This window comes from Penaeus vannamei, chromosome 13 (assembly GCF_042767895.1).
Source record: "Penaeus vannamei isolate JL-2024 chromosome 13, ASM4276789v1, whole genome shotgun sequence".
Classification (NCBI taxonomy): domain Eukaryota; kingdom Metazoa; phylum Arthropoda; class Malacostraca; order Decapoda; family Penaeidae; genus Penaeus; species Penaeus vannamei.
The window spans coordinates 8,135,932-8,148,431 of record NC_091561.1 but is presented as its reverse complement, the minus strand read 5'-3'; the positions used below and the strand labels follow the sequence as shown (position 1 = coordinate 8,148,431).

The following is a 12,500-nucleotide window of genomic DNA, read 5'->3' as shown; positions in this document are numbered from 1 at the left end:
CACGGCACACAAAAAAATCTTGACCCGTCTTACTATCTGACGTTAGGCTCAAACTCCTCGGTTTTTCGGCAGCGCATCTGAAAACCTGTCTGGCCTTGGCTTTAACACTGTACAGAAGCAACTTATGATCTGGCGAGCAGATACGTGTGACGGTACTAAGGGCGGGAGGAGTCATGTAACCGTGCTTGGCTCCCTCGGTCCTCCACGCACGGGTATGCCCTGAAGCGCCATGCCCCGAAGGGCCCCAGGCTATCTCGACCTTCAACAAGGGGGCGCTGACTTAACACCCCCCTGAAGGCGTACTAGACTGCAGGAAAACGCCCCGACCTTTGACCCCTCGACGATCCCACCCCTGCCCTGGGTGACGACCGCGGGCGAGGCTATAAATACGCCTCATCCCAATTCGTCTGCAAGGAGAGTACATCGGTCTATGGTGGCGAGCGCAGAAAAAAAAACGGATTCCCATCGTGTCGCCGCATTATGTTGCGCGCTTTAAGTTATTCCAGATCAAGACGCGGTCTGCATGATTATAACCCAACCCCGTCTGCGCTGGCGAGCGTGTGGGCCGAGCGGCGTGATAACTGTATCGCCAATGTGTGTGGACTGTGTAACGTTGGAAAGCTTGAGGGCTGGGCTGCTTCGAGGGACATGGTCGCCCTCTACTGTAAAAGTGCAAGGGCGTGTGTATGGAGGAGAGTGAATGAAAAAGGTCACGAGGAGTGAGTAAGAGTGAGGTTGTGGGAGCTCGACAGGATGTGGAGGGGAGAGGATGTGTTATCTAGGACGGAGGAGAGTCCTAGCACCTCGCACTCTTGTTTCTTAACAAGTCACCAACGTCCAATCTAAATGTCAACACTTCCTTGTACCTTCTGGAGCACACGAGGAAAGAGATGGGGCAGGAGAGGGGAAGGGGAAAGGGGAGGGCGGGTCGTACCTGTACGAGACAGAACCCAGACCGGGGCACCCTCCCACATGACAGAAGTGTCATGCCGCTCCCTAACGCCTCTTCGGAGCCCGATTACTCCCTAACCAAAAGCCATCGTGTCTGCCGGCGAAGTCTTCGACAGGAATACCTCCCGAACGCCTGCTTGGAACGGCCAGACTTGGTGTAGTCGCCTAGTTAAAGCGCATCTAGAGGGAGACGGGGCCGTGGCAGGAAGGGATAACAAGGCCCTCTGGCGTTGCCACTTGTCCCATTTCGTGCCACCCCGTTTCCCACTCCCGGCGCCCCGCACACAGATCACAGCGCCCCACCTCCGCCCGAACTCCTCGACGCCTCCTCCTCCTCCTCCTCCTCCTCCGCCCGCAAATACGTGCACGCGCCTCCAGAGTAAACACAGGGGGTCATGTGGACGGGTCATACGACTGCCAACCTCGCTCACCTCCCTCCCATTCCTCTTCCACGGCGAGAACGTTACCCTGCCACATGTACCCCCCACATCCCTTCCTCTTCCCTCCCCCCTGCTCCTGCCCCTCCCAATACCCCCCAACCCCGCCCCCACACCGCGAGGAAGCTGCAGAAAGCGAACAAGAGCTACAAAAATAATCATCGGGCGGTCCATCACCCACCGAGCGAAGGGGGGGGGAGGGGAGGCGAGAGTGCGGTAAGGGTGAGATTCGCCTGGCGTGACTCTAGGGGAAGGAACAACTTCACTAAATCAGACTTATGAAACACAGACGATAATTAGTGATTACGAGATAATACGCACATAGAATAAGAAAATGAATAAACAAACAATAACAGCAACAAGAAATTATCAGCAGTATTAGTGATATCGGCACCATTTGAGGAAACCGTAGCAGCACTAAAAATGCAACAGAGAGTAATAGCGAAAGAGAATTTAATACTAATAGTAAAAACAGTTTTGGTAGTATCAGTGGTAGCAGTAGCAGTAATAACAGTTTTGGTGGTATCAGTGACGATAGCAGTAAACGTACTATAATCAGTAACAAATAACTGTAAAAGCACAGCTGAAGTCAATTAAATAAAGCACAAATCCTGCAACCTCACCCACGCACACACACACACACACACACACACACACACACACACACACACACACACACACACACACACACTCTCTCTCTCTCTCTCATACACACACACACACACACACACTCTCTCTCTCATACACACTCTCACTCACGCTCACACACACACACACACACACACACACAAACACACACACTCCCTTCCCTTCCCCTCCCTCCCTCCATCTCCCTCTCCCTCTCTTTCTCTCACCCCCTTCCCCACACACACATACATTTAGCACCCTGCTCACAACACGGACTTCCCGAGGCTGACCTGTAGGACCTCGAGCCACCCCCAAGGTTAAGTCTATGTAACAGTAAGCCGAATAATGATACGCCAAAGTGAGACGCCGGTTTGTTATAGAAGGATGCAGCTTGCGTTACGTGAGCACGCCCTGAATACAGGAGGATGCACGTAAGCTCGTAGATATATATACATATATACATGTACATATGTGCGCATAAACAGATGGGGGAGGGGAGGGGAGGGGAGAGGCTCGAAGGAGAGGTAAGGGGAAAGGGAGAAGGAAGGGAAGGAGGGAGGAGAGATGAGAAGGGAGGGGAATAAAATGAAGGGAGAAGGGACAGAGAGGAGAGGAGGGGAAAGTAAGGGAGAAGAAACGGGAAAGGAAGGGAAGGGGAGGGAGAGAAGAGACGGGAAAGATTGGGATGGAAGAGAAAGAAAGGGAAGGTAAAGGGAAGGGAAGGGGAAGGAGGGAAAAGAAAGTGAAGAGAAGGGAAAAAGAGGGGCAAAAATGGGAATATAAGCGAAAGCCATGAGAGACATGAGAAAAGGGGAGAGAGGGTGAGTTGAGACGAGAGAACGTGGGAAGAGAAAAGGAGGAAAAAGGATAGAAGGGAAGTAGAACGGAAAGGGAAGGTCAGGAAGAGAGTAAGATCATCAGTATCATCTACACCACCTTCATCTCCAGACTCGAACCACCACGAAGTACCTAGAATGTGTTGGGAGGCACCGTGCGACTTGCGGCACGAATGCGGGAGCCAATCGAGTTAAATGACGTTCTGTGACACGCAATTAGGGTGTGTCCACGATCCCAGGCGAACCGCAGAGACGTGTTAATAAAGATGAAACAAAAACCGGGAGAAGAGAGCGGCCATAACAGCTCTTTTACGCCCTTTGCACATGCGCACGACTTGCATACACGGCAGACGGTAGATGTGTACGGGCGAGTGTGACAGAGCGGAACAGCTCGTCCCTTTAACTCTATTCTAACTGATAATTGGGATCAGTTACCGGCAGTTTACGGCACACTCCCCTGTCGAACAACCCCCGGGCCTCTTGTTCAGTCGATCATAGCTGTCGTTACAACTCTGGCTCTATCATATGTGAAAGTTGTGTTCGTGTCGTCCTTTCAGTCAACTTGGACGGCGACTGAAGCCTCCTCAGTGCGTTGGTCAATTGTTTCAGCGTCTAACACATGCTCTCTCCTTGCGTTTCAGCACCTGCAAGCGCTTTCAGGCTCTGCATATTGTAACTCAGCGTAGAATACGGGTTGTCATTAGTTCTGGTGAATGCCTTATCACGCATTGCATTCAAATGAACCGCGGCTACGATCGTCTATGCAGCATCACTGAAAATGAATTGGCCACCATGACCGTTTGCCTCAAGATCTCTTCCTCTCTCCGTTTATCTCCCCCTCCCTCTCCTTCTCACTTACCCTCTCTCTCTCTCTCACCCTCACTCACCCACTCACTCTCACACTCACCCACTCTCCTTCGTCATCTCTCCCATTCCACTATATCTGTGTTCTCGTATATGTCCTCTGCGGTGTGTGTGTGTGTGTGTGTGTGTGTGTGTGTGTGTGTGTGTGTGTGTGTGTGTGTGTGTGTGTGTGTGTGTGTGTGTGTGTGTTATGAAATAATGTATATAACTATAATTTTTCATACTAAACTCTTTTCCTTTCTGCGTAAATCTTACATATATACATACAAATATCAGGCATGCACCTATAATATACATCTCTACATATATATAATAAATAAATATAACTATAATATATATAATATATATAATGTATAATGTATATACAGATACATACATATTTATCAGTCTTACACACATATATGCATGTATATATGTATATGTGTATGTATATATAATCTATATGATAGTATACATGTTATATATATATATATATATATATATATATATATATATATATATATATATATATATATGTATGTATGTATATATATATGTATATATATATATATATATATATATATATATATATATATATAACATGTATACTATATATATATATATATAATATATATATATATATATATATATATATATATATAACATGTATACTATATATATATATATATATATATATATATATATATATATACACATATGCAACACATATATACACATAAACGTATACATACGTAATACACATTTACATATATATAAACATATGTAATATATCTATACATATATATACATACACATATATACAGTACATATATACATATATATATATATATACATAATACATATACATATACATAATATATATACATATGTATTTATAGACAAATATATATACATATGTATCCATACACACACACACATGTGTGTATATGTCTATATATATATATATATATATATATATATATATATATATATGTAAGTATAAATAGACACATATACATATGTATAGACATATATATATAGACATATATATACATATGTATATATACATATATATATATGTATGTATATATAGACATATATATACATATGTATATACATATATACATATATATGTGTATATATAGACATACATGTGTATATATAAACATATATACATATGTATATAGACAAACATATATACATATGTATATAGACATATATATACATAAGTATATAGACATATATATATATACATATATATATATAGACATATACATGTGTATATATAAACATAAACATAAGTATATAGACATTAACATATCTATAGACATATATACATATATATGTATACACACACACACACACACACACACACACACACACACACAAACATATATATATATATATATATACATATATATATGTATATACATATATATACACATATATATGTATATACATATATATACATATGTATATGTAGACATACATGTGTATCTATATACATATATGTGTATATATACATATATACATATACATATATATACATATACATATATATACATATGTATATTATACATATACATATACATAACTATATATATATATATATATATATATATATATGTATATGGAAGTATAAATATACAAATTCATTTCTAGTCAAACAATTACAACACATACGTACACACATTTACACACACACATATAAAAGAAAGTACGCGTGTATGTATATGTCTGCGCGTGTATGTATGCGTTTATGCCTTTTCATATTCCCTCTTGATGACTCAAACCTAGCCTTGAATCCTGTTTCCCCCCCCCCCCTTCCCCCAAGACTGCTTGGTGAGGGTTCTTTCCCTGCTTTCCAGCGGTCGCTAATTGCCTCGAAACCCTGCTTTCCAAGGGCTACTGCCTTTCTCTTGCCTGTCCCTAAAGCCTGTTTTCCTTTGCCCGTTTTATCACCCTAAACTGGACCCTTCTCGTCCTCGACGTTAACCTAGTCCGACCCTCACGCCCCTACTGAAGTCCTGGCTCTCCTCCTCGCTCCTGGATGCTCTTTGTCCCTGCCAGAGTCCTGATGCTGCTCCTTCACCCCCCCCCCCTCCTCTCGTGCCTCGCTCACCCTCCCCCCTTCCCCCAAAAGGAGATCCAACACCATCGAATCCCTTGCAATATGACCCCTTTACGACCATTACGAGCCTCTCCTCCCTATCGCTGTCCTGGCTACCCAATCCCCTTATTACTATCCAAAGTAAGCTGCTGACACCGCATGCCCCTATTGCCAGCTGCCCGTACACCCCCCCCCTCACCCCCAACCCTCCCCTTTCCGAACTGCCCCTCCCAAGTCAGCTGTCCAAGCTCCAGTGCTGCTTAGCGAGCTTTCCCCGTCACCCTCCAGATGGCACCACCCACGCTACCCTCGCCAGAAAGTCGGCGATGGAGTCTTGTGGGACGTCTTTGCGTTCTCCTATACAGGGGGATTTTGGAAAGTTATCTGTTTCCAATACAGTTGAACAAGTCGACGTCATTCACGAAGTTTTAACTTGGGTGACCACGCCCATCTGGATGACTTGCGCATGATTGTGCCACGCCAGTTGTGCCGGCGCCCGTAAGATGGGCGTCCAGCCCGAGGCTTCCGCACCTCGGTTCGGGGCACCACAGTAGCGTTGGACGCCCACGAATGCTTCATGATATTTGCTCCGCAAGCTGTGCATTACCAATGGCGCTTTTAACCCTTCGGATACTTACCCAGTAGCAATAACTTAATATCTTTGGCAGCCTGGATGCCATCCTCCTTCAGGTGCTTCTCGATCTGTTTGCTGCGGGCCTGCGCGGCCCGCTCTTCCGCAGACATGGCACAGCCCATGGTTGCGGTGTCGGGTGGCGCTCCTCACCGACCTGGCTAGACGGTCCTACCGACCTCCACCACACAACACAGTGGCAGCGCCACAACTGTACCACACTACACCACTCACACACACACGCCACGGAAGAAGGGCAGCGAGGATCCGCAGCTAAGCCTAGCGCACTGCACACTGAGGTGTGTAGCTGCGCGCACCCTACCAGCCACCACCATCTCGACCCACGCTCTTTGATTATCATTCGATGTTAAAAAGCTATCCGATTTTTCCCGAGTATTTATTGGTTTAATATCAACACGAAATGCGCTAGTGTAGCTATCAATATAATCAATATATCCAAGTTTTCTCTAAAAAGTACAATATAATCATGATATTATCCAAGTCTGGTTGTTGAAGTATCCCCTTAGCTGCGAAGCGCACGCGCACCGATCGCCACGCGCAACAGTTTCACATGCGGATTTATATGACTGTAATTTTCCTAACCCAGAGCCAACTTTTGTCGCCTTAGTATCTTACAGGAGCATGTACAAATCATTATGGATTTCTACCATGTCCATCAATCACAGAAAAACAGTACATGGACTCGTACGAAAATAGGTCTTTATAAGCGAAATGAGCATCAGTTTGGGCTGGGCAGCGCACCAGTGTTACCACCGAGGAGGTAGTAGTTTATGCTATACGATAAGGAATATTCATTTGTATTTCATTATCACATAGATTGTGATTATGCTCATGTTGAACGAAAATTTTCAAAAGGGGTTAAAACTCAAATTCATAATTAGAAACAATGTAACAATAGCTGTGTGCCTTCTCTCAACGATAATAAAGCAAACGATCGATTTTGTTTTTCTGCGCTGACAAATTTACAGTATTTCCATTAATTCCTACTAAACATCTATGAAACAAATCTCCGAAACAAGATTATATGGAAGACCAAATTATCAGCCTCTTATCACAATGAATTCCATCTTCTAGAGAGTTTCCACGCCCATGGAGATGAAACAATTCTTAACTCTTGTATCCAAAATTATCTAAACGGCAAACGCTGTGGTAAACAGGCCATCATCATATAAAACAAACATGTTGACCAAAATAGGCACTTCCAGTATACTCATATCGTGGTCTTTGTAACAGACGTGTGCTCTTACATGTAATATACAAATGAAACTAAACTAGATAAAAAAAAATATATATATATATATATATATAGAAGGGTCACGCGCACAAATTATTACATACAGATAAACAGAGACAACGACATATCACATATCGACTCATAACAAGATCGTTACTAAATTACATCTATTTTCCATAAAAATCACTTCAAACAGGAAATGGGTTAAGACAGAATAATACTATCTTATCAACAGCTTTTCTTTTCTATAAGTAAAATCTCTTTTTCAAGATCTGGGTGTTACTGCAAGTTGCCAGATGTGCTATACCACCACGAAGTATTGAAATTGAATATAGAAAATGGTAATTAGGTTACCCATATCAAGAATATCATGTTGATATGACGAAGGATAGACAGTTTGTCTCTGGGCACGATATTCAGTGAACATAAAAAAGACTGGATAATGAAAGAAGGCAACTCAAGGGTCATTAAGGAATGTGGTAGAGATAAGGGAACGTAAAAATAGAAATACGAAAGCACAAGAAAAATGTGTGCATGTGTAATAATGATAACATTTACATAATAATGCAAATGATAATGATGATAATGGTGATTTTGAGTAATAATAATAATAATTTCAATAAAAAAACAATACCAACAATAATTATGATCAGAATAACTATATTAATAATGATAGCGACAATAATGCTAATACTAATAATAATAACAATTAAAATTATAACAATTCTAACAATATCAATTATGACAATGGTGATCATAATCATAATTACATTGATAAGCAATCATAACTATAGCATGAATATAAATAATCATTATTAGTTTGGTAATAACAATGACAAAATAATCACAATTATAAGGATCAAAATAAAAATAACAATTACTAATAATAAAGATAATGATAATAATAATATAGAAAAATAATGACGATGACGATGATCAAGGTGGTAATAATGAGGATAATAATAATAATACTGATTATATTAATAATGATAATCATAATGATGATAAATAATAATATCATCATTGACCATACTAATAATAATAACAATAATAATAATAATAAAAACAATGGTAATGATAGTTATTGAGAGATAAGTATTAATATCATTATCAACAATAACAAAAATAACGGTAATGATAATAACGATAATTATAATAATAATAACTGATACATCATGATGATACTAGCAATACTAAAATTGTGATGATAATAATTATAATAACAATGATAATTAAAACAACAACAACAATAATAATAATAGTAAAAATGATAATATCAATAACAATGACAAAATGATAATGATGACAAAGATGACAAAGATGATAAAAATAATAAGAAGAAATAATAATCATATAAAAACACAATGGCAATAGTAATAAGGATAATGATGATAGTAATAACAGTTAAAATATAATAATAACAATAATAATAATAGCAATAATAATCATAACCATAATACCAATATCAACAGCTATAATATAACAACAATAATAATAACGACGATGATAACTAAAATAACAATGATGATGACAATAAAATAATGATATTAGCAATGATGATGATGATGATGATAACAGTAATAATAACGATAATAATTACAATATCAATAGCAATAGTAAAAGTATTGGTAATAGCAATAAGGAGAATACCACTAACAATAACAATATTAATGAGAAAACAAAAATAAGGACAAGAAGAAAATTATTAATAGCAATAATGATAATAGACAATAACATTGATATTAATAAAAACATCATCAATAAAAGCAATAGCAACAATAATAATAATAATAATAATAACAATAATAATGTCAATAAATGATACTACTACTACTACTACTAATAATAATAATAACAATAATAACAATGATAATGATGATGATAATAATAATAATAATAATAATAATAATAATAATAATAATAATAATAATAACAATAACAATAATAATAACAATAATAATAATAATAACAATAATAATAATGATAATTAGTAGTAGTAGCAGTAGCATTAGGTCTGATGATGGAGATAACAATAACGATAATATTATTACTGGATAATTATACTAATAATGCTGGTAATAATGATAATGATGGTAACGGTAACAATAATAATAATAATGACAATGATCATAATTATAATCAATGCTACTACCACTAATAATGGTAATGCTAATAACCATAATAAAAATAATATAATAATGACAACAATAAAGATAATTTTGATGATAATCCCGATAAAAATAACAAAAACGAATATGAAGATAATTACAAAGAAAACAATAATGATAACAATAATACCAGTACAAACAACAATAACAATTACAAACGGCATTTACCCCGAACCTTCAACATGCAAGCACGAAAGGACGTATTTGGCGCTGTAACAAGAGTGGTACCTCGGGGCAGTCACTTCAAACAATCTTTTTTAAGTAGAAAACAGTAAATATGTTTTTATATATTCTCTTTCGCACATATGGCGGTTGGGGGAGATTCATATACATACATACATACATACATACATACATACATACATACATACATACATATATAATACATACATACATACATACCATACCCACACGCGAACACAAACACGCACACGCACCCTTACACATTTAGATATTGCATCAATAAACAAGTAAATGCCATTGTGAATCACAAAGAAAACTCTCCAATGTTTTCCTAACACATGCAAAAGGCAGTTGCGATGTAAGAAACTTGCAGAATACTTGCGCCCATGACACCGGACAACCCATGATTAAACACTCACACCCACCATTTTCAGCCGTGATATTTTCAAGGCTTTTTTTTACTGGGGTTGCCATGCCTTTTCTCCCCTTGGGATTGTCATGCATTTTTTCCTTGCGATTGCCATACTTTCGCTTTGGGTTGTCAAGCCTTTTTTCCCCCCTGGGATAGCTAAGTCCTCAAAATATAAAAATTTATTTCCGGAGTCGCCATGTTCATTTTCATAGGCCTATAATTCTGACTTGAAAGATATCTGCTAGATTCTCAATCAAGACTAGTCTATTGTACTTCATGGTGATGATCATTTTAAGGTGTGGAGTCTTTGGTACACGATAGACTATTCTCTCGATAGAAATGCTTATTTACAGTTTTGTTTTTGTTTGCGGAAATGCAATTGGTCGCTGTTAGGTCTATATTTTCAAGAATGTTAACGCATTTTGACCCTTCTTGACACAGGTATTACTTACACATCATAATTACTCATACAACCTACACCTAATTATCCAAAATACTTATTAAAACAAAATTGATCGCTTTCATGGCTAGAAGTATCCAATTGGTGCGTTGTGAACTACTTACTAACTGACGTATCAATAAGTAGTATTCGGTAGTTATACGCTGATTAACTTACATAGGCCTATATAGACACACCTTGTACTAATCTTAAAAATCTATGTAAAAGTTTATTTAATTGTATGAATTCTACGCGAATAATTGGTGAATGCCAGAAGAGATATAATTGGGATATAATTTGCCGTGATTCAGGATAATAATAGTTCAGTATTTATGATAACAATCAATATAAATAATTATGATGGTAATGATGTTGAAAAATAATGATGGCACTGGTAATCATTGGCCAGAAATAAGAAAATGTATATATGATGTAGGGTCTTCAATGTATATCATAATAGTGTTACTAATAACAACAATAACATTGATAATGATATTCAGGATGAAGTCAATGATCACGATAATGGTTATGATGATGGTGATGGTAGTAATGATGATAATGATAATAACAACAATCATTACAGAGTAACAATATTATCAATAACAATAATACAAATAACAATAACAATATCCATAATACCATAAATAGAAGATGCGATAAAACAATCTTGCAAACAACCAAATTAGCAGAGATATTAGGTTGAACTTGAACTACAATTAACTAAGAGGAAAGTGTTTGGGAACAAAATCAAAAAAGCTAGAAACCTTCCAAACTTCATGAACTAAACAGAAAAAAGAACAAATTGTGCATCAGTATTTTAAGCACCCATAGTGTCTGAAACGCCACCACAGGGCCTGGCAGTGAATAAAGTTTATTCATAGCACATTCAAATATCCGGAAATAAATATATGAATTAGAAAAATGCAGAATATTGTGAAAACTGATGACGATGATAAAGATAATCATACATAAATTCATGAATGGAGATTCATAAACAAAAAATCGACGATAACAATAATGCTGGACATTTTTAACACTGATATCTATCTCAGACTATGCACAGTGGAGGGTAAGCCTGCTATGCAAACCAGGGGAAAGGGGAAGGGAAGGGCCAAGGGTGGAGGCAGTAGGGGAGTGGCAAGAAGAGAAAAACAGGGGAGGAGCAGGGGAAGGCAGGGGAGGCTAGGTGCCAAAGGTAGAATATGTGGAGGTGTTCACTCTTGTCATATAAATACCTAGCCAAGATGGTGTCCTCAGTCCAACCTCTACTATGATGCACCACATGCGCAGAGTGTCCATTCTACCACACAGCTAATGCAAACAATATGTTTTTATTTTAACTTTGGTCAAGCCCGCCCGTCGCCAAAGCTACCATTTACAACCATCATGTACTCAGCACTTGTCAGGCGATTTTCTACACCCGCTGGCCGCTGCTTTGCCATACCAGCGAGATGCCAGAGGCACTAACATTCTTAAGATATGTCATGTGGAGTGGCATCTCGCGGAGCTATACTCCACGTGCAATCTGGCAATCCCCGCCGTCATCCCTAAGTCTGTCATGCCTTGCCCTAGGGTAGTGTCACATCAAACAACGGAAGGAAAAAAGGA

The 12,500-nt window shown here is 38.7% G+C and overlaps 1 protein-coding gene across 14 annotated transcripts in view; it reads right to left on the bottom strand.

Annotated features, from left to right (window-relative positions):
- The window catches only part of Galphao (G protein alpha o subunit), a 203,247-nt gene that overhangs the window by 147,434 nt on the left and 43,313 nt on the right, over nucleotides 1-12,500 (bottom strand). Inside the window, exon 1 of one of the 14 annotated variants that reach the window (XM_070128891.1) lies at nucleotides 6,443-6,772. The exons of the other annotated variants lie outside the window; for them this stretch is intronic. Within the exon in view, the coding sequence (XP_069984992.1) occupies nucleotides 6,443-6,560 (118 nt within the window). The 5' untranslated portion in view covers nucleotides 6,561-6,772. Of the gene's footprint in view, nucleotides 1-6,442; nucleotides 6,773-12,500 lie in introns of those variants that run through there. 14 annotated transcript variants of the gene reach the window in all.